The 22,401-nt window shown below is 39.4% G+C and overlaps 1 protein-coding gene across 5 annotated transcripts in view; it reads left to right on the top strand.

Annotated features, from left to right (window-relative positions):
- mctp1a (multiple C2 domains, transmembrane 1a) overlaps positions 1-22,401 on the top strand; it is a 216,113-nt gene that overhangs the window by 157,664 nt on the left and 36,048 nt on the right. For 3 of the 5 annotated variants that reach the window (XM_047380514.1, XM_047380518.1, XM_047380516.1), the window contains exons 17-18: positions 7,569-7,625; positions 19,007-19,105. In XM_047380514.1, the coding sequence (XP_047236470.1) occupies positions 7,569-7,625; positions 19,007-19,105 (156 nt within the window). Of the gene's footprint in view, positions 1-3,209; positions 3,585-7,568; positions 7,626-19,006; positions 19,106-22,401 lie in introns of those variants that run through there. The other 2 variants (XM_047380515.1, XM_047380517.1) reach the window with 2 other exon arrangements.

Below are 22,401 nucleotides of genomic sequence, written 5' to 3'. Positions count from 1 at the left end.
CATGACATCAGAATTTTGTGGCCAATTTTTTGTCTACATATTGTTTTTGTAAAGTTTTGAGTTGTGTATTCTGACATCCCTTAAAGAATTGTGATACAAGAAGATAGACTAACAACATTGAAAATAGTGTTTTTGTAGCCTTTCCTCCATGAGTGGTAATTATTTTTTATATAGAGAGCAGAGGTGAATGCCCCGTGTATGAGAGGGCCCTTGCTCTAAAACAGGATTTTACTTTTTCAAAAGACAACATGGCTAAATGCATGACTGATATATTAAACTATCTTTAGCAGCTTGTCTTAGTGATTAATCAGACTAGTGTTACTATTGCATTATTACAGCAGTGTCCAGTATATTCTATAGATTGCAGATGCTTTCCTCAATTAGGAGGTTTGCAAAAGGCCACCTACATTTAAAAATCCAGGATGTTCAAGATAAACAGGTTTATCTTGTTCTTCCTGACTTGATTTTTAAACACCTCACTGATACTGAAGGTAACTAACTTTAAGTCTCTTCCCACAGTAACTGCATCCACACTAAAGAGTGTTAGCATTAACACAATCTCATAGCATGCATTTACTGTTCTGCAAAAGATTAAGTTTGTTACTTTCTGACCAGCTAGTCATTGGTTTTTCAGTGCATCTCTAGTTATAATATTACCTTAAACTTATCTTTGCACCATTACCTTTACTGAATAATTGCCTAATCTATGGTTCAATATTTGAATTCCTAAAAGTGCAGCAATAACACAAATCTTTGCCAATATGGTTTTCCATTTCTGAATATACAGCTACCCTTTATACCCCCTACCACCAGCTTACAGCTCCAGTAGCACCACAGCCTAAACCCTATCTAGCCTCCCCACTGGGTGAGCCCTGGCTCGGGCAGTGCAAAAGGAAGGGCCCCCCTCTGAGGGCCATGACTCTGACAGCTTGTGAAGCCCCCCATGTGAGTCAGCCTGGCTCAGTCTTATCAGATGCACAGCCCTCCACTAGTATGCAGAAACTGTAGTGTAGTGGCACACTTACACACACACACACACACACACACACACCCCCCCCCACACACACACACACACACGCATATACACACTCATGGACAGTGAATACCAAATAGGGCCTTGAGATCCCCCAGCCAGCCGCCACACCAAGTCTCAGCAGCTGGAGAGGTTAAAACCCCCTCACATATCAAAGAAAAAAAAACAGCAGGAGGACGAAAGGAAGGAGGGATATAGGAATGAGAGAAAAAAGAAGGGAAAAGTATATCTTCGTGTTCACCTGGATGTCTGCCTCCGTGTCAATTCCCCCTGCGGCTGTCATTGAGAAGGTGAGGAGGGGAAAGAGTGGAACTCAGTCTGGCCAGGGAGGAGAAGGAGCACACCTCTTTCTCCTCCCTGGCCAGACTGAGCTCAGAGGTGTTTCTAAGGAAGAGCGAAAATTATGTTGTTACTATTTCAGCGTGTAGAATTTGACTTTCCCTCTCCTGAACTGCTATAAGCACTTGGTTCATTGAGCCATAGAGGTCATACTCAGTTTAGATTCAAATAAATTGATCTACTGTAGGCACAGTTTTTTTTCTTTGTTGGGTTTGTTTTAACTTACTTGTAAGTCCACATAGGGTTCTTACATATAAATGTGTTCAGTATTATTCAGCTAGACTAAGCTCAGTGCCTGGTACAAATATTCATACCCCTTGGACCATTATCTGTCACTGTACCACGACAAATTTCAATGCATTTTATTGGGATTTAATGTGACCAACACAAAGTAGCATATTTTTGGGAAACAGAAAGAAGATAATACAAACTATGTTTTTTTTTAAATAAAAATGAAAAGTGTATAATTACTTGTGTTCAGCCACCTTTACTCTGATGCCTCTAAATAAAATCTGTTGCAACTACTTGTTTTCACAAGAGGTTTCTGTTTGCTGAATTAGTAAGTCAATCTGTGTATGATTTCATCTCAGTATAAATACAAATGTTCTGTAAAGGCCTCAGAGGTTTGTTAGAGAAGATTGGTGAAGAAACAGCATCACCAAGACCATGGAACACAGCAGACAGTTTAGAAAGAACATTGTGGAGAAGTTCAAAGCAGTATTGGCTTGTATTGCCTATGTGGGGCTAAATATGCATGTGTACCACACTTTTCAGATTTTTATATGGAAAAACCTTAGAAACCATTTATTATTTGTATTATTACTTCACAGTTATCACATTAAAACATACAGAAGTCTGTTGCTGTTATATGCCAAAGTGTGAAAAAGTTAATCGCAACACTGTTGAGTCATGTAGACTGCAAGCAGAAAATGATAGTAATAACGCTATGCAACTATGAGCCCATGCTTTCTGTCTTTGATAACACACTGGGGGTGCTGTTGCACTGTTCATGACTTACAAGCAGGTACCTAAAGACACTTGTTGAAAAACTTAATATTTTTGCAGTGTTTATCTCCAGCCGAATCTTGTACATTTTTCCCATACAAAACACGCCAAAGTGATGTAAATTTTTTAACACACATATAGATTAGCACACATGCTCCCAGTGAGCAGGTAATACACATTTCTGGACCTTAAGTTATGTATAAAATTTCCTTGCTCGCTCATAGTATTTTGGCCTCATAGGAGATGCAGTGAATGAAAATTCTAGTCATGCAGTATGGCGTGTACTCCAAACCAGCTTTTTTGGTATAACCCTGGGCCAAATAAATACATTCAGAGCACTTAAAACTCTCAATGTCATTGTATTCACTTACATTATCTGCATCTAATCTATGTGTTTATAAGGCACAATGTAATACCTAACATCATCCTTGTATCATTTGCATTGGTCTGAATATGGTAATCTCTGACTCAGTATATATCGAATTGACTGGAGCAGCTCTACAGGCAATGTGATCCTGTCGACAGTGAGGCTTTTTGTTACCGGCACACTGTAATGATAGTTATTCAAACAACATTATAATGGAGGGATAAGCAGGCAAATGATACAATACACCAAACAGGTCTTAGAAAAAGGAAAGAAGGAGGCAAACCAAAGAAGAGAGGAATTTAGAGAACAAATAAAAGATGTTTGAAATTCATCGGCGGTGCAGTGGTAATTTATATCCTCCCTTACTGAAACTTCAGTGCACGCATTTAGCCGTGGCAATCTTCAGGGCAGATGACATGCTCTGTGTCGTTTTATTTATTAATTTTACACTGTGTCTCATTGCAGGAAACATGACTTCTTTCTGTAACCAGAGGCAATAGAAGGGAGCGAGCAGAGCAGAGAGCAGAGGGAGACAAACGACTCTATCATTCTCCCTGTCTCTGTAGGTCATGCTTCTCCAGTTAGCTCACGCTTATTCCTTTGTTTAAAGTTCGGAGCATGTGCCAGGCGTGCCCTAGTAAACCTTCTGTGTGGAGGACTCTATTATGTTGCTATGTTGGCATGCACGAATGGATTCGAAGGGAATTATGATGTCTTTTTAAACAGTTATAGTTCATTTGTTTGGAAATGCCACAAGACTTTAATTTTACAGACCTGTGTAAACATCTTTTGCCTTTGCTGAGTGTAAGAATTCCTCTTCTTGTGTTAGGATATTATGGTGCTGGGTGTATTCTATATCAATAAAGAGACTGTCAAAAGTGAACAGTTCGTGCTTATTTGTCTGGAGGATGATGGAGTTCACAGCGAAGCCGGAGAAACCACTTCCTCTTCTGTCAGTAAAAAATGTGGAGTTTTGTACATGTACAACTCTTTACCCAAGTGATCCAGTGCTATTGATAGAACACGCTCACAAACAAGCACGCTATTGATTCTAGCCTCTCAACTCTGCTGTTTTGAACTCCTCTTTGTTTGTGTGGGTAGCTGCATTTACATAAGAGGCTTATGTCAGCCGCCGAACAATTCCCCCCCATATCCCAGTGAAAAACAAAAAGGACAAAGGCCATTGTCTTGTAAAGTAATGATTTTTGGATGACTCTAAAGTAGCGTGTGCTGTATCTGGAGGTGGGAAGGGTTGTGGTAAAGTCTGGGCCTGATGAAACTTTACAGGGAGGTTGGGACTCTGTAACACTACGCTTGGCAGAGGCCTGATAAATTCTGGAGTTGGCCACTGTATTTGGCTCACAAAGTCAGTGTTCGCTTATGTAAACTTGGAGCGATAGTGTGACCTCGTAACTGTAATGTTTAATTGACAGAAAGAGGATGAATACAGTTCAGCAGTGACCTCTGATTTTCAGACATCACGTAAATTGTGAATGCTCACAAAGAAACTTAGGCCTTGTCTGTTTCATTAAACACTAATAAGGACATTAAATGGGGGAACTAGAAAATTATAGTTCCAGATGCACTGATCAGAGATTTGTGGCCAGTTTCCAATCTCCAATTATCTTTGGTCTGCCAGGACCGATTTAAGGCGATTCTAATTTCTCTTTTAAAAAATATTACGTTAAAGAAGACATCATACCAAATGTATAGGAGGGCAATCAATAATTTGGGGTTGACTTTTTTAACTCTCGTTGGGATTATGATTATTGATTAATTAATATTTATCAAGAATTATAATTTAAAATCATAATTTGAGAAAATTAATTTCTTAACTAAAAATCCTCATTTATTAATCAAAACCAGAGATGTCCTCTGTTGTTGTAATGGTGGCTCAAAGCACTTGATAATTACAATTATTACATTCTCAGTAATAGTTGATAACTATTACTAGATGTCACTGTTGCTAATCAACCGTTTCTGCCGAAACGTGGGGAACTTTAACCTTATTTTGACTGACTAATCACTCTTGCACAAAATAAACACAAACGCTTTCTCTTTATCTACGTAAATATTTATTAAATCAACAGCCCTGATACAACTCGCTCTTCCGATTCAATAATCTTCACCTAATCAAACATGCAAAGTTCTACTCAAAAGGGGAAAAATTATCTAACTAAACACAATAAAACAGACTTGAGTGTGGATGAAATCAAACCAGCAGTTATGACAGTTATGGCAAAATACAAGAGGAATATTATGCTAAGCGAAGCTTTGAGTGTAACTTCCCCCACCAGGCGTCAAGGGTCGTAAAACTTCACCCAACGCTGCAAGCTCAGTGCACACAAAGACTTATAAAACTTTTGGTGGCAACCCATAAAATATGAAGTTGAAGACAAAGAAAATGGTTGACTTTCACCATAAGGTTATTATAGCAGCTCAGCTTTACAGCGCACCTGCGCTCAGGTGTTCACACAGTAAAACACAACTTGCAAAGCTTGGCGGCTTCAGAGTCCAGCGATCATCAAAATTCAATAACACTTGGCATGCAAATACACTTCGAACACATTAGACCCTAAGTGGCGATTCTAAATTTCCCTAAAATCCTACTCTATCCTGCCCAAGCTATTTTAATAGAAATAAAAAAAACGAACAGACTTTACTTGGTGTTGTCTTCCTTGGAGCGGAGAGGTAGAAAAAAAGGGGGGGTGGGGGGGTTTCCACACGTCCATGGGTAACTCAGGAGAGCAGTCCCTCCTCGTTCTTTGGCCTCCTTGGCAGAAAGGTGAAAAATATGACGGACCGTCACTAGTCGACTGGAACAAGAAAAAAACAAGGATGAAAATTTCTTCTCCTTGAAACCTCCGTGGTTTTTTGGTTACGTTTTAAATCCACGTCTTCGATCGGTAAAGTTGAAACTTACAAGCCTTCTTATTCTTGTAAGCTTAATTTGCTTCGTTTTCTGGCCAATGGGAGAATGAATGACGGTCCACGTGTGAGTTTCTTCTCCAGAATGACGCTCCAGTTGCGAGGTAACCGCGTCTCGGTTCCAAGCTGAAAAGCCCGGTTGGGAGGGGGCTCATTTGTTATATAGCCCACTGTGACATCAGAGCTGCGACGCCCCCGTCCTATCAGCCGCAGTGCCCGCCGGGATTTGTAGTAGCAGACTATCCTGGGGTACAAAATGGCCGATGACGCCGAAAGGCATAGTGGTGTCCAGCAACGTACAAATGGTCCAATATTAAGCAACACATGGTCCAACACTCATCAGCATTTTATACTAGTGATTAGTACAGAAAGCACAGTAAGCATAACAACGGTGTGTATATTCTCTTCACAATTTAGTTTTAGTTTTACTTTACTTCCAAAAGAGTGCAAGAAATTCTGAATTTAGCATGTTTCATGACACAAACTGAAAGTTTAAAATAACAATATGTTCAGCCTTCCTTATATCTGGTAAAATTGGCTCTGGTTCAATTAGCACCTTCGCTGAATGGACAAAATGTCCAAAGGCAAGTATGAATTTACATCCTTTGGCAGACAACTCCATTTCGTACTTGGAAAAGTCAGATGTGAAATGACCAAAACTACAAAAGTATGAAATGACTAAGGACCGGAATGACAAGCTTCCTCTGACATATAGCTGCTGTGCAATGCTCAATGGATTGCAAACATGTCACTGTGGAAACACAGTTTCCTTTAAAACTACTTCTTAGACATTTTTTCCCGTTTTCATAGTTTTTATTGATTCAGTAGCCGGCTTTGAGTTTTTCTTTTCCAACTGTAACAACTTCCACACTAAAAACTGTTGTGGTTTGAGAAACCTGGTAATGGTTACATATGGTGTATTCACGTATCAAAAAGAAATTTGATTTTTTTTAGGGTTTTTTTTAGTCACCAGGCAGAGCCAGTCTGAAAATAGTGTGATTCTTCTCACCTTATTGATAAATCTCTAGTTATGTTTTTGTTTACTCCTGAGTAGATTTCTAAACACTAGTATAGATATTAAGGTCTGCATTTTGTTCATTTGAATGCCTCTTAATGTGAATATAAAACATTTGCTGCTTAATAACCTCTGCATACCGCTTTTGTGCTGCACAGCAGTTGTTGTTCTGAATATGTGCTCATGATTGTGTTTTAAGGCAAGTAATTTTTCTTCTTGTTGTACAGTATGTCTCGTGGTGTCTTGGGGCTTCAGAGCAACACCAGCTCCAGTTTCATCGGTCGTGCTTCACTGAAGCAAATAGTTGCCGTTCTTTGTGACTTTCTCCCTGGGCTTAAGGCTCTTTTCTCTCCTTCTTTTCTCTCATGGAGCATCTTTCTGTGAGAGCAGAAATGCAGTAAAATAGGTCAACATATAGAAATTGAAGGTAGAGTTTGCGGACCAGTGTGAAAGGTTAAGGAGGTCAGTAGAGGCCGAGCAGAAACAGAAGATTTTTTTTTGTCCCTTCCAATATTCCAGTGGAAAGTTGCAACATCTGAAAATGTCTTATTTTTTTATTGCAATGTGATTTAAGTAGATGAATAGACTTTAATCCCCAGTCCTTTGAAATTCAAAGTCAGAGAATTTGCTTGCACTTCCAGAAGTGTCAACATGTTTGAACAACAGAATGGTTCTAAAATTAAATTCCTACTTCTGAACAGAAATCCAATAGTTGCGCTATCTGCAGACTTTCCACACTCATTAACTCTGGGCAGACATAAGCATAACCAATCAGCTTTAATGTGCCTCTTTGACTGTTCAGATTGTGTTTATCTGAAATTTATCTAATGTTTTCAATGTTTTGTTTTTCTTTTTTTTTAACATTCCAATGCATTTGTCAGCAAGCTGTGGAGGACCTGCTGGAAGACGAGGATGAAGATTTTGACAAAGACGACAAGGTAATTATGTCTCATGTCTGGGACGCGCACACACACACACACACACACACACACACACACACACACACACACACACACATACTGCCTCAGGAGGGGTTGACACTGCTTCACAGACCAGAAACACAAACAGACTAACGAAATGACTCCTTCTTTCCCTCCCATCTCCTCCCCCTGTTCAGTTATTCTCACCGCCTGAGGCACAAACACATGTTCACAGATTGTACAACCTTTTAACCTTTTTTAAAGTTTTCTCTGAGGGTACATGTGTGGCACATTCCTCACCTTTCCACTTTGTAGTTTGTTTTATTTTGGTCTTCTGAAGTAGTTGGTGCACTATCCTTAGATTTTCCTTCATGTACCACTGTGTTGAATTTGCATTCATAACATTAGGCTTCACACCTTTCTTTCTGGGAACACGCACCTATTTAAAGTGCTTAGTTAGCTGTTTAGGTCCGTTCTCTGTGCCTTTATGTTGCAGTAAAACAGCATCTGTCCTTGTCCAGACAGTATCAGGTAACAACAGGTGGCTCCTTTACGGCCTCCGCTCGTTATACTGTAGGAACAGCTACTGAAACAAATGCCACTGGACCTGAAAAACGCTCCACTTGGGAGTTGTATTCCCCCAAAATCTGTTGTTTTATCCACTTACTTGTTTTTTCTGTTTTTGCATTTTTGTTTTGTAATTCACTTTTGATTTTAAATTAGTTTTCTTTTGATACTACAACAAGATGTATCTTAGGTAGTGTGAAGCGACAGCAGCAACAAAGGGTTTTCTTAGGTCCAAGTCTCTCTTAATTAGTTTTCTAATTTTTAGCATACAGGGTCCTACAAAGAATCCTTAACTCTTAAACGTTTCACATTTTTTCACTTTATAGCAACATGCTTCAATGCATTTTAATGGGATTTGATATTGTGGAGCCACACAAAGTACCCACAGATTGTGAAGTGGAAGCAAAAGGATAGTTTTCAAAATGTGTTACAATTACAAATAAGCAATGGCATGCATCCAATAATTCCCAATAATCAATGGAAACACTTAATTATCATTACAGCAATCAAACTCTTCTTATAATTTCTGATAATGTTTTAACATGTTTCCACTGGTAAGACTTATCTTTGGCTATGAGCTCCAAGTCTTAAGCTCCCCCCAGAGATTCAAGTCAAGACTCAATCTGTGCCATGTCATACTATTAATGTTATTTCTTGTGAGAAGGAACATGTTGATAAAATTTAAAGATTACTTCAAACCTAATTCTGCAATGTGGATGGATATTTTGGGGCCGAACAATACAATACACATAAAGGTAGATAGTTTGTTTATTAGTTAGGTAAATTAGGCTTAAATGGGCACAACTCTGGATATTGTTAAGGGGCTTCCAATGTGGTCCTTGGTATTTGCTGAATATGCATTAACAGGGATTAGTGGAATACTTATTTCACCTTGGGTGTGACGATGTTTAAGGCAAACGTCTTGAAAAGAGTATCAATCCGACCTTTCACAGCTTTAATTCAACGAGGGATTTCTTTATGTCCGTCTTCCCTGTGCTTGTAGATGCTGAGCATCACCACAGCATGATTCTGCTGCCACCATATCTAGCTGTAGGGATGTGTGTGTTCAGGTTGTCTGTCTTCCAATAATAACTTAAAGGGGTCTGGATACTTTTCTAAGGCACTGAAATGTGATGCAGGGCATAGAGCTTAATGCAGTTTACAGGTGAGCAAGCAGGGATGTAATCACTTCCATTAAATGTTTTTTGGAAATCTTTTGTGACTTTTTTCTCCCATAAGAGCATGTTTAGTGTAATCAAACCCATCATTTAGCAGTCACTCTGCAGGCAGGGTTTACTAAGACTGTGTTTATTAACACAAGTACTGAAGAAAAGAGTTAAGGACACATTTATAGTGCAGATGGTCAAATAGTTATTCCACTAGTTAGTCAGCCAGGCTGCCAGTTTGTTGATGAGCATACAAAGATATGTGAGAATTACATGCTCTCCCACTGTGATGCGAAAGAAAAGTTTCATGATTGCGAAGTTCAGAGGCTGTGATATGCAGGAGGGTGAGCGGGTGAAACTACAAACAGAAGATATGCACCAGGCAACCTTGAACCCTTTTCATTTTTTTTTTACCACTTCTTTACATCTGTCCTGCTTTATTGCATTTGCTCCCTCCTTTCAGGGTTAGAAATGAAAATATAGGCATTTGGAAGGCTACTGATTATATAAAAATGGTTTTTCAGACTTTTATATTGAAATGAGGTGCAGAGGCATTTTGTGTGGCTGCAGTCAGATTTGGTCACAAACCGATTATTCCAAATAAATAAAAACCTTTTTCTCTGTTCACAGAGGGCTGGGGGCGCTGGATAGCACAGCTACCACAAAAGATACAATTTACCAACTCTGGCTTCATGCATTTTGATCTGTCTGTTTTTTCCACTTTTAGCATTTCATTGAAGCTGTAAGGAGGTTGAAAGGGGGACATTTTACTTTTTTTCTTTGCATCCATCTCACCTCCCTCACACTCTCTTCTTACTCCTTAACTCGCCTCCTCCTATGCTTTTTTCGTTTTTCTTTTGACACACATTCTCACTCTTCCTTTTGCTCAACCTCCAACCTGGTTAAGTGCAGAGCAAATAACATTTTCAGGGCTTGGCAAACTTATCTTTTGCATTGAATGCAAGCTACAGCTTCAGATGGTATGAGTAAGTATGAAGGACGGGTCAAAGGAGGCCTCTTTTATGGCACAGACCTATAGAAGAGACCTCAAAGAGCAGAGGAAGCAACAGAGAGAGAGGAGAGGGGAAAAAAGGTTAATAAATGTGCCAAGGCCTCATTTTAATTGAACTTGAAGCATATGTTGCAAGTATGTACAATCTGTCCCAGATGTTCACTATGGCCATGTGCATAGCTCTTCCCAGTGCACCACAAGGCAGCTATTAGCAGAATAACCTTTGCTCCAGAGGCTAAATAGGGTATTACATGGCCAAAAAGTAGAGCACTTGTTTTTCATTGCTGAAAGGGCCCCTTGCAAGCTTTATGCCTTAGTCTTCCACATGTGTTTTGACTTAGCAGATTGTTGGGCAGACGTGAAAAGTGTCTTTCTGGTGAGCAAGCTCTGATATTAGTCACTTAATCTCAATGAAAGTCCAGCATGTCGGCTAATTGATCTGGACAGCAGAGTTGTTAAAGCCAAGCAGGCAGGCACACGAAGGGTGAAAGAAAGGCAGACGTGAACAAATTTTTCTTTTCTTAGAGCGCCTGGAAAACTGGGTCGGCCTTTCCGGTACAGCACTCAACTGGTTTAAATCCTACTTGAAGGACAGGGACTTTTTTGTGTCAGAAGGTAACTTTACATCAGAGAGCACAAAAATCACATGTGGCGTTCCCCAAGAGTCCATCTTAGGGCCCCTCCTATTCAATATCTACATGCTCCCCCTAACTCAGATTTTAATAAACAACAACGTAAGTTATCATAACTATGCAGACGACACACAGCTATACGTTACGATGTCACCAGGTGGCCATGAACCCATTCAAGCGCTGGGTAAATGCTTAGAAGAAATCAATGCATGGATGGGCCTAAATTTTCTTCAGCTGAATCAAAACAAAACTGAATAATCTTTGGACCAAAGGAAGAGCGTTTAAAAGTTAGCACACAGCTTCAGTTAATACAACTAGAAACCACCAATCAGGCTCAAAACCTGGGTGTAGTGATGGACTCAGACCTGAACCTTCAAAGGTACATAAAGGCAGTAACAAGGTCGGCCTTCTATCACCTAAAGAACATCTCCAGGATTAAAGGACTAATGTCTCAGCAAGACTTTGAAAAACTAATGAATACGTTCATCTTTAGTAGAATTGATTACTGCAACGGTGTCTTCACAGGTCTGCCTAAAAAGTCGATCAGACAGCTGCAGTTGATCCAGAACGCTGCTGCCCGTGTCCTCACTAGAACTAAGAAAGTGGAGCACATCACCCCGGTTCTAAAGTCCTTACACTGGCTCCCTGTAGCTCAGAGAATAGACCTTAAAATACTTCTGTTAGTCTATAAATCACTGAATGGCTTAGCACCAAAATACATTACAGACTTGTTGTCAGTGTATCAACCACCCAGACCTATCAGGTCTTCTTGCTCAAATCTACTCTGCATACCCAGAACCAGAACTAAACATGGAGAAGCAGCTTTTAGTTCTTATGCTCCACTAATCTGGAAAAAACTGCCAGAAAACTGTAAAAGCGCTGAAACCCTAAGTTGCTTTAAATCAAGATTAAAAACTTATTTGTTTAGAGTGGCCTTTGACTGTGCCATTTAGGCATGATTAGTTGCGTTTTCAGTCCAATTTTCCGTTTCTTGTCCATCATTCTATTCTCTTTATTTTATTTCACTTTTTTAAATTACCTCTGTGTGTTTACGTGCACACTGACTTCCAGCAGGCTTGATTTGGCTCGTCTATGCACACCAGGTTAAATAAGTTCAGAAATACCACAATTAAGCTTTAAAAGTACTGGAGAAGTATACAGTGTTTTATTCATACCCTTTTAATGTTTCACATTTTGTTACATTCCACAAGCCTCATTGCAGTTTGTTGGGAGTTTCTGTAATAGCACCAACACTAGGTGATGCATAACTGTGAAGTAGGAAAAGGATGAACTGTTTTCAAATGTTTTTACTGATGAAAATCTGCATATGCATTTTTATCCAGCCTTGCTAAGTCAATATTTTCTAGAGCCACATTTTGCTGCAATCACATCTGCAGGTCTTTTTGGGTATGTCTTTACCAACAATGCACATCTAGACGCTGTATTTTTGCCCATTCGTCTTTGCAAAATAACTCAGTCAGATTGTACTAAGTGCTTATGTAAAATGATTGTAAAATGGATAAAGGTCTGGGCTTGGACTAGGCCATTCGAACATATGAAAATGTTTTAATCTAAAAACTGTTGCTGTAGCTCTGGCTGTATGTTGAGGGTCGTTGTTCTTCTGGTAGCTGAACCTCTACCCCAGTCTCAAGTCTTTGGCAGCCTCTAACATGTTTTCTTCTGGTATTAAACTGTTTTTAGCTGCATCCATGTTTCAATAATGTCTGTCCTACTTTCTCATTCCTGATGATCGGGATTAGCAGTTATAGTTTATAGCCCAAAACGTTTAGTCAAGCCCCATCTGACCTAGAGCACATTCTTCCACGTTTGCTGTGTCCCCTACCTGGTAAGTGGCAAACTGCAATAGCTTCTATTTAAATTGCAACTGGTTACACTGGACATTTTTTAGGTATATTCGACTCATCTGATTTTAATTAAAAAAATTCAAATATCTATCCTTTTGCTTCAATTTTCAAATTTCTGTTAGTCTGTTACATTAAATCCCATTAGGCTTTAAAATAAAGTTGTGAAAAACTTTGAGAGGTGTAAATACTTCTACAAAGCACTTTAACAACAGCTCTCCGCTAGGTTCATATTTTAATAAGTCTGCATTAACATATTTAAACATTACAAATATCACCTTATTCATAAGCACACACTTTTTTAACTAGCTGTCTTAGAGATTTTATCTGCATCTTAAAGTAAAGCTTGAGCAGGGTTAGGTTGAAAGAAAACACCTCCCGTTCATATGTATTTACAGGCTTCTGGCTACAGTGCCTTCCCCGTGTAATCTAGCCCATGATGTCTACTCTCACCTGTAGGGTCGATGTCCAGAGCTGGTTGGATGCAATCACCTTTAGGCTGTGTATGTGTGTGTGTGTGTGTAAATGTATTTGTCTGTTTCTGGGAGTGTCTAACATGCATGTGTGTGCAGCTCAGCTTCCTCCCACTGGGGGGCTTACTGGGAAAATGGGGAGAGATAGAGTGAATGAGATAGAGACAGGGAGTGAAAGAGTGAGGAGATTACCCTCATACGGTTGACTGGTCACTGAAGCGCTTGTACTCCGCTCAGCTAGGCTCCACCAGCCTCAGGAGGACCTGACACAGATAAGATACACACTGCAATCATGTCCTGCTCAGGGGCTTACTGCCTAGTGCACCGCCTTTCTCTTTCTTCCAGCGTGTATATCATCAATATCTCTCGTACACACATGTATGTACAGAAAAACGTCCCTCCCATTCCATTTCTTACTAAATCTGAACTCACAGTGAAAATTGTAGACTCATTATTCCTAAACTTTCACATTTTGTTAAGAAAAGGTGTGGGGGAGGTCTTTGAGACACTAAGATGGTCTTGTTGTTGGGTCAACCTTTTTGAGTTATTTAGGATGCCATTGATTAAAGCATAAATTTGTATATTTCTGTAATGTAAGCACATTTTGTGAATTAAATTGTGGCAGAAAGCCTAGATATGCATTTCTTTCAGCTACCTGCTGAAGTTTTGCTTTAATTTCCTGCAAGTTTCCTAAAAGAACACTTCAACTGTGTTTATAGAAATAACTTAGTGGCAAAATCAGAATAGATAGAGCTTTTTTTCCTGAAGCTTTTGCAATGCATAAATATAACAAGTGGCGAGTAGGTTTATGTCATTTCATATGTTTAAAAAAAATATTAAGTTGATGTTATTGATGTTGTAGCATCTTCTTTCTGATGAAGATCAAACAGGATTTAGGTGGGAACAGAACCTGTTGCAGCCCTTGTTTCTCAATGAAGCAATAGAACATAAGAAGAAAGTGTGATATTTTATAGGTCGTTTAAAAACTCCCCAATGAGGCTGATCAAAACATTTATACAAACTCAGCTCAACTCGACTCTACATAGTTTGGGCCGTTTTCGTTACATAATTCATATGCAATTTGTATGCAACACTAAAACAATGTAACAATGGAGGACATGTTAGACTTGCTGCCCAGTGTTTGGCTTTCTGTCAGAGTCAAACTAAAAGACGAGAGCCAGAGGAGACTGCGGGCGGCAAGATGAAACATTTTGGAAAAGTAGAGGAACGTGTGGGAAGCCATAGAACTGTATCAAAAAAAAGGGTACAAGCTAGATGACCTGTGAGGGTATGATAATGGTACCTAATGCTAGCTTGCTATAGTGGCCCACAATAAGCCCTCCATATATTGATTAAATGGTTGAAGATATTAGTTATTGTAGTATGTATGCTGTGTGTATTTCCGATAGCTGTCCTGTTGCAAACGTATCGCTGCAGAGCCTCCAAGTGTTGCGATGCTACTGGTTTCATGAAAGCCTAGGGTTGGAGAACTAGAGTTGTTTGTGTGATAATTTCAAATGTACTTGTTTAGGTTACCTTGTCATAAAAATGAGCAATGCACATAAATGTCAGTGATAAAAGCTTGTGTTGTACTATTGAGTCTTCCCACCAGTGTATGCACAGATAAAATAGGAAATTATGATGTAAGCACATACGTTTTTTTTATTGCTGAGAGCTGCAAAATACAAAGATTTAAAAGAATATACATTTTTTTATGCCCGTTATATGAAAAACACTTAGAAATGGGGGTCACACGTCTGTGACCCATGGTGCGTACAAGCTCTCTCAGCAGTCCAAGGAATGCTTGATGAAATGCTGCATTCTGCACCATCTCCTCCCTTTGCAAAAAGGCTTTCTGCTCCCTTTGCTTTCATGCCTCACCTAAAAGAAGCTGCGTGTGCATTTCCAGCTGGGCCCGGTTCAGTGTATCTTCTGCCAACATCTACGTAAGAAATGGCTGCTTTAGGTTTGAAATCATTTAGTTTTGCTGTGGCCTTTAATAAGTATAGGTAAAGAATAAGTAAATACGGATTTGAGTTTACTGAATGTAAAGTACTGTTGATTATGCTTTAGGTACATTTAAAAGGGAATACTTTAAAAATTTAACCTAAGTGGAAATTGTGATCATTTGAGTGCATTCTTGGCACCTTCTCTGAACTTGAAGCAAAATAAAGTAATTCAGAACTTCTCTCATGGGTAAAAACATTGATGTGAAACATGTTTATTGTTTCTTGTCAAGGAAAGCACGTTGCTCCATTGTGTTGGGCTGTATCGGAGCTGGTGTCGGTGTTGAGCACACGGATGGTGCGGGGGTTGAAGCAGGGGAGCTTGGAGGGTCGAAACTAAGTGAGGTGGAAGAATACTTCTTGTATGTAGAAAAGGATTGTGGAAAAAAAAAACACAACTTAATTAAATGCATAACACTTAAGTGCAACATACTTAAGAGACGGCGAGTGAAAAATATGAACAGAGCACAGAGTTGGTATAGCTATCTTGCTGTCTTTATATAGGAGACAATGGCTTCAGAATATCTTTGTTCATACAAATTAAACTTATCGCCGGTGGGACAAAAGATGCTTAAAGTCACGAAACACCTACCATCATCCATCATGGAATCCAGTTCCGCTGTGGCCAAGTCAAGGCCACTCTCCTTCCCATTGTTCGCCAGTCAGTTGCTGTAGATGGCATACATTTGGTCGAACAACTTCCTGTTTTTCTGGTTCGAACTGCATCAGCCATTGATGGTCCAGTAATCACTATATTAGTTTTTAAACTTCTCCTGGCATTGCGTTGGTGTTAGGTGGTAGCCGTAGGAGGCCATCAGCTCGGATTTAAATATTTTTTGTTTCAGGTTGCTCTATTTCCCTCTGTATCTTCTCCTCGGGGAGAGGATACAGAGTAAAATACAAGCAGCGCCGAGTCAAACCATACTGAGTGGAAAATGTAATTTCCAAATATAAATCCCATTTACTGCTTAGCTTGTGTGAATTGTTGTTGTTAGGATTGTTCATTTACATCTTGATCTGTCAGGACGCTGTTAATACCAGATCTAAATAGGCATTAGTAGATATTGCTACTGCATATGGAAACGTGCAAACATGCAATACTCTTTATATCTTTGTTTACTAATGCTTCTGTGGTTTTTGCAAATGACTTCAAAAAACATGTCCAGAAGCCACAGACTGATGACAACGTTGTGAAGATGATTTTAACAGACACGTCTCTGTTATGTTTCTGTTCAACTTATGTCTGTATAAATTTCTGTCTCTGTATGGACCATTAAGCAGTCATCACACTGTCAAATATTACGCACACCTTTTAAGTAAATGTAAATATGGACACATTTGGACAGGTATTCAGACCCATCTTTTGGAGCTGTGCAGCACTTTCCTAAGCCCCAGAACTCCTCTCTCAGTCCCAGTCACGGCACTGTGCAGATTGCTGAGACAGGGACGTGGCATAATGTAATTAGACTAAGGAGAGCACTGGGAATTGTATCAATAGGTAAAGAAACGTGACTGAAATGTTGTTTTCGAGAGTCTATTGAACTTGTAATGCAGTGGGGTTGTCCTCAGGTATCCTGGGAGGTTTAACTGCGGTAGGAGAATGGGAAAAAGGGAATAGAGAAAAAAAGTTGAATGTCTGTGTTGTTTTCTTCATGCCGCCAGTGAAGGATGAAAAGCACCACGCTGTAAAAGATGCTTTTGACTTATCGGTTTCATTTTTCTTCCCATCTTGCTGTCTCTTTTTCTGCTGTTCAGCAGAGATGCCAGTAGGAACTGCATTTTAATCATGTTTGGCTAATAGAGGAAGGAATGAAAACGAAAACATACAGTGAAAGGAGCACAGAGGAGTATTGTCTCACTATGCAAAACACACTGAAATGTTTGTTTTTCTTTTTTGTTGCACACATGCATCTAATGGATCATTTCTCACCAACTTTACTCCCCCCAGATACATATCTCTATCTCTATTTTTTGACTTTCTGTGAATGCTTTTTCAATCTGAACTTCACTATTCTCACACTGCTTTATGATTGTTTATTTTTTTAACTTTGCCCCTTTCCATGGCTTTGGTCAGACGAATTACAGATTAAATTGTAATCAGCACTGTTTTAATAAAAAGAAGATTTTGGCAATACTTTGGCTCAGTCTTTGATTGACCAATAAACATGCAGTCCCTTAAAAGGATAAATTTCCCATGAAGTTTTTCATGGGAAATTTTCAAGTTCTTTGTTTTATGTTTTAAGTGGTTCTTGCTGCACTTTGTTGTAGCTGTAGTTGTTTTAAGGTGCTTTATAAATAAATAAGTAAGTAAAGTAAGTACAGCATCTATGTTTTCACACCACAAATTGTGAAATAGAAGGAAAATGAAACACAAGTTTTTTTACAAATAGATTTGGGAAGTGTGGCAAACATTTGTATTCAGGCTCCTTTACTCTAACATCCTGAAATAAAATCCAGTTTAACTGCCTTCAGAAGTCAAGTACTTAGTAAATATAGTCCAGTTATGTGTAATTTAATCTCAGTATTAACCCAGCTGTTCTGTAGAGGTCTCAGAAGTTTTTTAGAGAACGTCCGTGAACAAACAACATCATGTAGATCAAGGATCACGCCAGACAGTTCTGGGATAATGTTATGCAGTTGGAATAAAAGCAGGGTGCTTACAGAGCATTGTTCAATTCCATCATCTCAAAGTAGAACTGGTATGGCACAACTGCATGCCTACTTAGACATGGCTGTCCACCTTAACTGACAGGCTGGCTCTGGAGTAGCTGCAAAGCTCCCACCTGAGCTCCCAAGCGTAGGTGGAAGAATCTGTCAACAGGACAACTATTAACTTGCACTCCACAAATCTGAACTTTAATGAAGAGTGGCAAGAAGAAAATCATTGCTGCAAGAAAATCATATTAAATGCTGTCAACAGAGAGAATCAAATCAGACAAAAATTAAACAAATTTGACACAGAGGCAAAAGGTTATGTGGGGCAGAACAGTAATGCTGCACTTCAACCTGAGCATACCTTCCCCACAGTATGAATTGGTGGTGGTAGCATTATGCTGTTGGGATGGTATTCTTTAGCTGCTTTTAATGAAAAGATGGATGGCGCAAAATATAGACAAACCTGGAAGAAAGCCTCATAGAAGTGGCAAAAGACTTGAGACTAGGGTGGACCTTCACCTTTCAGCAGGACATCACTAAACATAGTTAGAGCTACAATGAAGTTTTTTAAATGAAAGCATATTCATGTGTTAGAATGGCCTAGTCCAAGTCCAGACCAAAATTCTATTGAGAATCTCTGGCAAGACCTGAAAGTTTATCTATCTATCTCTAAAAAAATATTAGGCAAAATTTTCAATCTCTATATGTACTAATTGGTGCTGAATACAAATGCATGACACACTTTGCAGCTGTAATGTGAGAAATTGTAAAAACAATCTAGAAAAATTTATATTTTTCTAAGGTACAGTACAAACCTCACATGTTTGTGTAGTTAAATACAAACGATGGTGGGCACCAAAGAATTAATCTACAAATTAAGGCTAAGGTTGTGCCCTCTGAATGATCAGTGTCCTCATTGGATTTGGTAAGAGCAATGTATACGACCCAACATCCACATTGTCTAAAGCTAATATTTTATTTCCTTTGACTTGTAAAGAGAACATTTCACTCTAATCTATCCATAAGGACCCAAAACAAGGCCCCTGGGAGGACAGCCATGATAAAAACCATATCCTCGAGGATATATTGGCTTCCTGGAACTTTGAGTGGATACGAGTGATGGTGGTAAGTTAACATGTGTGTGACTCTGGCACGGATTCCTGCTGGTGTATGTCGCTGTCTTCCGGTTTGCCACTTAGCTCATTGTCTGTCCGACGGCCTCCGTTTGCCGTCCTCGTCAGTACCTGTCTTCTGTCCGTGTCTCAGCCTGACATCGCTCGCACTGCCCGTTTGGCCCCCCAGCTCACTGCAAAAGCCCATTCCTGCACCTGCTCTTTAAGGTGATGGGGAAGATAAGTGAGCTCCAGCATGACAGGCGGCTTATGTCTTTTTGTGTGATGTCCCTGTAGCACTGCTGATCTTCTCTAACAAAGGGTGATAGCTGTCGATGGAGGTTTGACTGTGTGTTTACTGTGTTTACTTACGGAACTGTTGGTTCTTAGCCGATAAAAGGTGATATGGGGAGTTATGATGTTATAGAAGAGCAGTGAAAAAATAAGTTTAGTGTTCTTCATTGAACAATATATTGTCTTCTAGTTTAAAATGACTGATAATGTGATTGTCACTAAAAATAGTACTTTGTAAATGTTTAGCAACTAAAAATAATAACCAAATTGTAAAATTCTTTTAACTTTCCCGAGTGTGTGTAGAGTTCCTTGTAAGGGAATCAATTTACCTGAAGCTTTTTCACATTTTTTCTTCAACCTAATTTATTGTTCAGTGTATTTTATTGGTGTTTTGTGTAATAGACTAACACAGATAAATTATATTTAAGTTGAAGGAAAAGCATGCATGTTTTTTTTATAAAGATAAATCTAAAAATTGTTGTGAGTATTTTTGTTCAGCTCCCTTTACTCGTATTCCCCTAAATAAAACTTATGCAACCCATTTATCCAACACTGGTAACAATAGCCCAAAATGGAACTTTCTGGCCTACATGCAAAACAAAATGCTGTGTCTCTAATAGCTTTGCATATTAGGAGACTGAAATTTATGTCCATTCTTCTCTGCCAAACACAAATCTTAAGCTCAGATAGATTGAAACAAACTTTGCACTTTAAATTTTAGGTCTTGCCACAATTTCTCAATTTGACTAGTTCTAGACTCAGCCATTCAAACATATGAATATGCTTTTATCTTAACCATTTTAATTTAGCAGTGGCTGTATTTGGATAGGCCTTCAATCCTAATCCTTTGCAGTCTCAGTCATCAGTTTTTTTTTTCTCCCAGATTTTCCTGTAGTTAGCTCCATTCATCTTCCCATGACTTCTGAACAGCTTCTCTGTTTCTGCAGCAGAAAACATCCACACAGCATAATGCTGCCACCACCAGAATGTTTCATCATGAGAAATGTTTATTCAGGATGATGCGCTGTGTTAGTTTCCCAACATACATAACATTTTGCATGTAGGCCAAACAGTTCAGCTTTGGTTTCATCTGACCAGAGCACCTTCTTGCACATGTTTGCTCTATCTTCTAAATAGCTTGTGGCAAACTGCACATTAGACTTCATATGTCTTTCTTTTATCCTCATCTGAAGGCATTCAGTTGCTTCGTATTGTAATTAGTATTTACTCATCATAGTAGTAAGGGGCTGAATTTAAATTCTCCATGTCTTTAAGGGCTTCATATAACAAAATAAAACCATTTGCCTTTTGTTTTCACCTCAAAATGATGTGCTAAAATGTGTTAGTCCATGATATAAAATTTCAAATAAAGTGACAAAACTGAAAAAAGTTCAAGCGCTATGAATAATTTTGCAAGGCACAATGTGTGTGTGTTTGGTGGTTAGTGTGAGGGGACTTTAACAAGGTTGTGGGGTGCTTTCTTTGTTAAAGTTGTTTTAGCAACAGCAAAAATACTTCGTATCGTCACTGCAAGAACATCTACTCCCTCAAGTGTTATTGTTCTTAATCACGCAGACAAGTGGCTGAACCAGCTGAACTTTTCCATTGATGAAGTATGCATCAAAAGATTGCACGGTACGCTCCCCGTACTGTAGGTGAGGAGTTTTTTTGCCGTGCTCCCATCCACCCAAAAGTGTCTCTGTTAGACTCTGGCTGCAAAGTATTTTGGAGATGGCGCACACTCAGCCCTCCCGGTCTCTCATTGGACAGAATGTGGAGCACAACACTTGACAGCAGTGTCGTCTGGTTTTTGAACGTCAGACATGTAAGAAGGCAGCCGCCACCTTTTCTTTTAACAAGAGTCATAAATCTGTAATGAGCATGGAGAGGATGCATATTTTATTTACTTTTTGAAGAAGTGATCCCCTCACTTTGTGGCTTTGCACTCTCCTTCGTATTGTTTTCTTTCTAAAACAAAGTTTTAAGACTGTGTATTTTTGCATCTGTTTCTTTTGCTTGTGTGTCTCTGAGGGTGCATATGCAATAAAAGGTATGCCAACGTTTGTCAGTTTTGGAGAGTTAGGGGATAAATCACAGTTGATTTAACCCCATTTAATTCCATACAAGACAAACATGCTTTATTTGTTGTGAAAAAATTTTGCAGGCACCATTTCTAAGCCTACACACGCTTGCATCTACCCTTATCTTGGGATGACTAAAATAGATTTGATGTAAGTCGGGCAGTAACATATGTTTTAAGGCCAGACACGGAGACACAGACAAACTGATGAGACAGAAGTAGATGAGCTGGAGTGGCTAAAATCAGGCCAACAGCGGACAAGAGTAATAATGTCCCATTCATCACACTCTGCCATGCTGGATACCGGGAAGGACGAGGGAAGGAGAGTGCAGGAGCAGGGGAACAGAGGTGAGGCGGGGTGGGTGGGGGTCGGGTGACGTGCAGCTGAAGGGGAAGTATGGCAAGGGGTGATGAGGAGAAGTTTTGTGTGTGTGAGCCTGACCTTGAGCTGATAGAGTAGCTGGCGTGGTGGAGGTGATGAGAGGCTCCACAGGGAGATAGGTAAAGATGATCAGTGGCGAGCAACCTCCTGCCAACTAGACACATTAGCGACAGACGCATTCATAACATTAGAAACTTCTCTCTTTAGGGTATAAAGCAGAGGTCAAACTGGAAATAAGTTAGCACTATCACTGACTTTTCTTTTTAAACCCCCTTCCTCTCTCCCTTTTCTTTTTTTTTTTTTTTTTACATATGTATATATTTATCCTCGCTGTGGGACTTGACTGGGTGAAGTGACTAATTAGCACTGTGGAGCATTGTGTGTGTCTGGCCCACCTTCAGCTGACAGTCTTAACTAGTTTGACTTTGGCTTTATGGGGGCAACCTTTAGCACATACATTTATGGTTCTTTTGTTTTTCTCCATGCATCCTATGAACACAGAGACAGCACACAAATGCAGTCTAACCTGATAGGCGGTTATTTAGTCTTTAAG

The sequence above is a fragment of the Girardinichthys multiradiatus genome, chromosome 12 (genome assembly GCF_021462225.1).
Source record: "Girardinichthys multiradiatus isolate DD_20200921_A chromosome 12, DD_fGirMul_XY1, whole genome shotgun sequence".
In the NCBI taxonomy this organism is placed as follows: Eukaryota; Metazoa; Chordata; class Actinopteri; order Cyprinodontiformes; family Goodeidae; genus Girardinichthys; species Girardinichthys multiradiatus.
The sequence above is the reverse complement of the archived record's forward strand: the minus strand, read 5'-3'. Positions and strand labels throughout refer to the sequence as shown.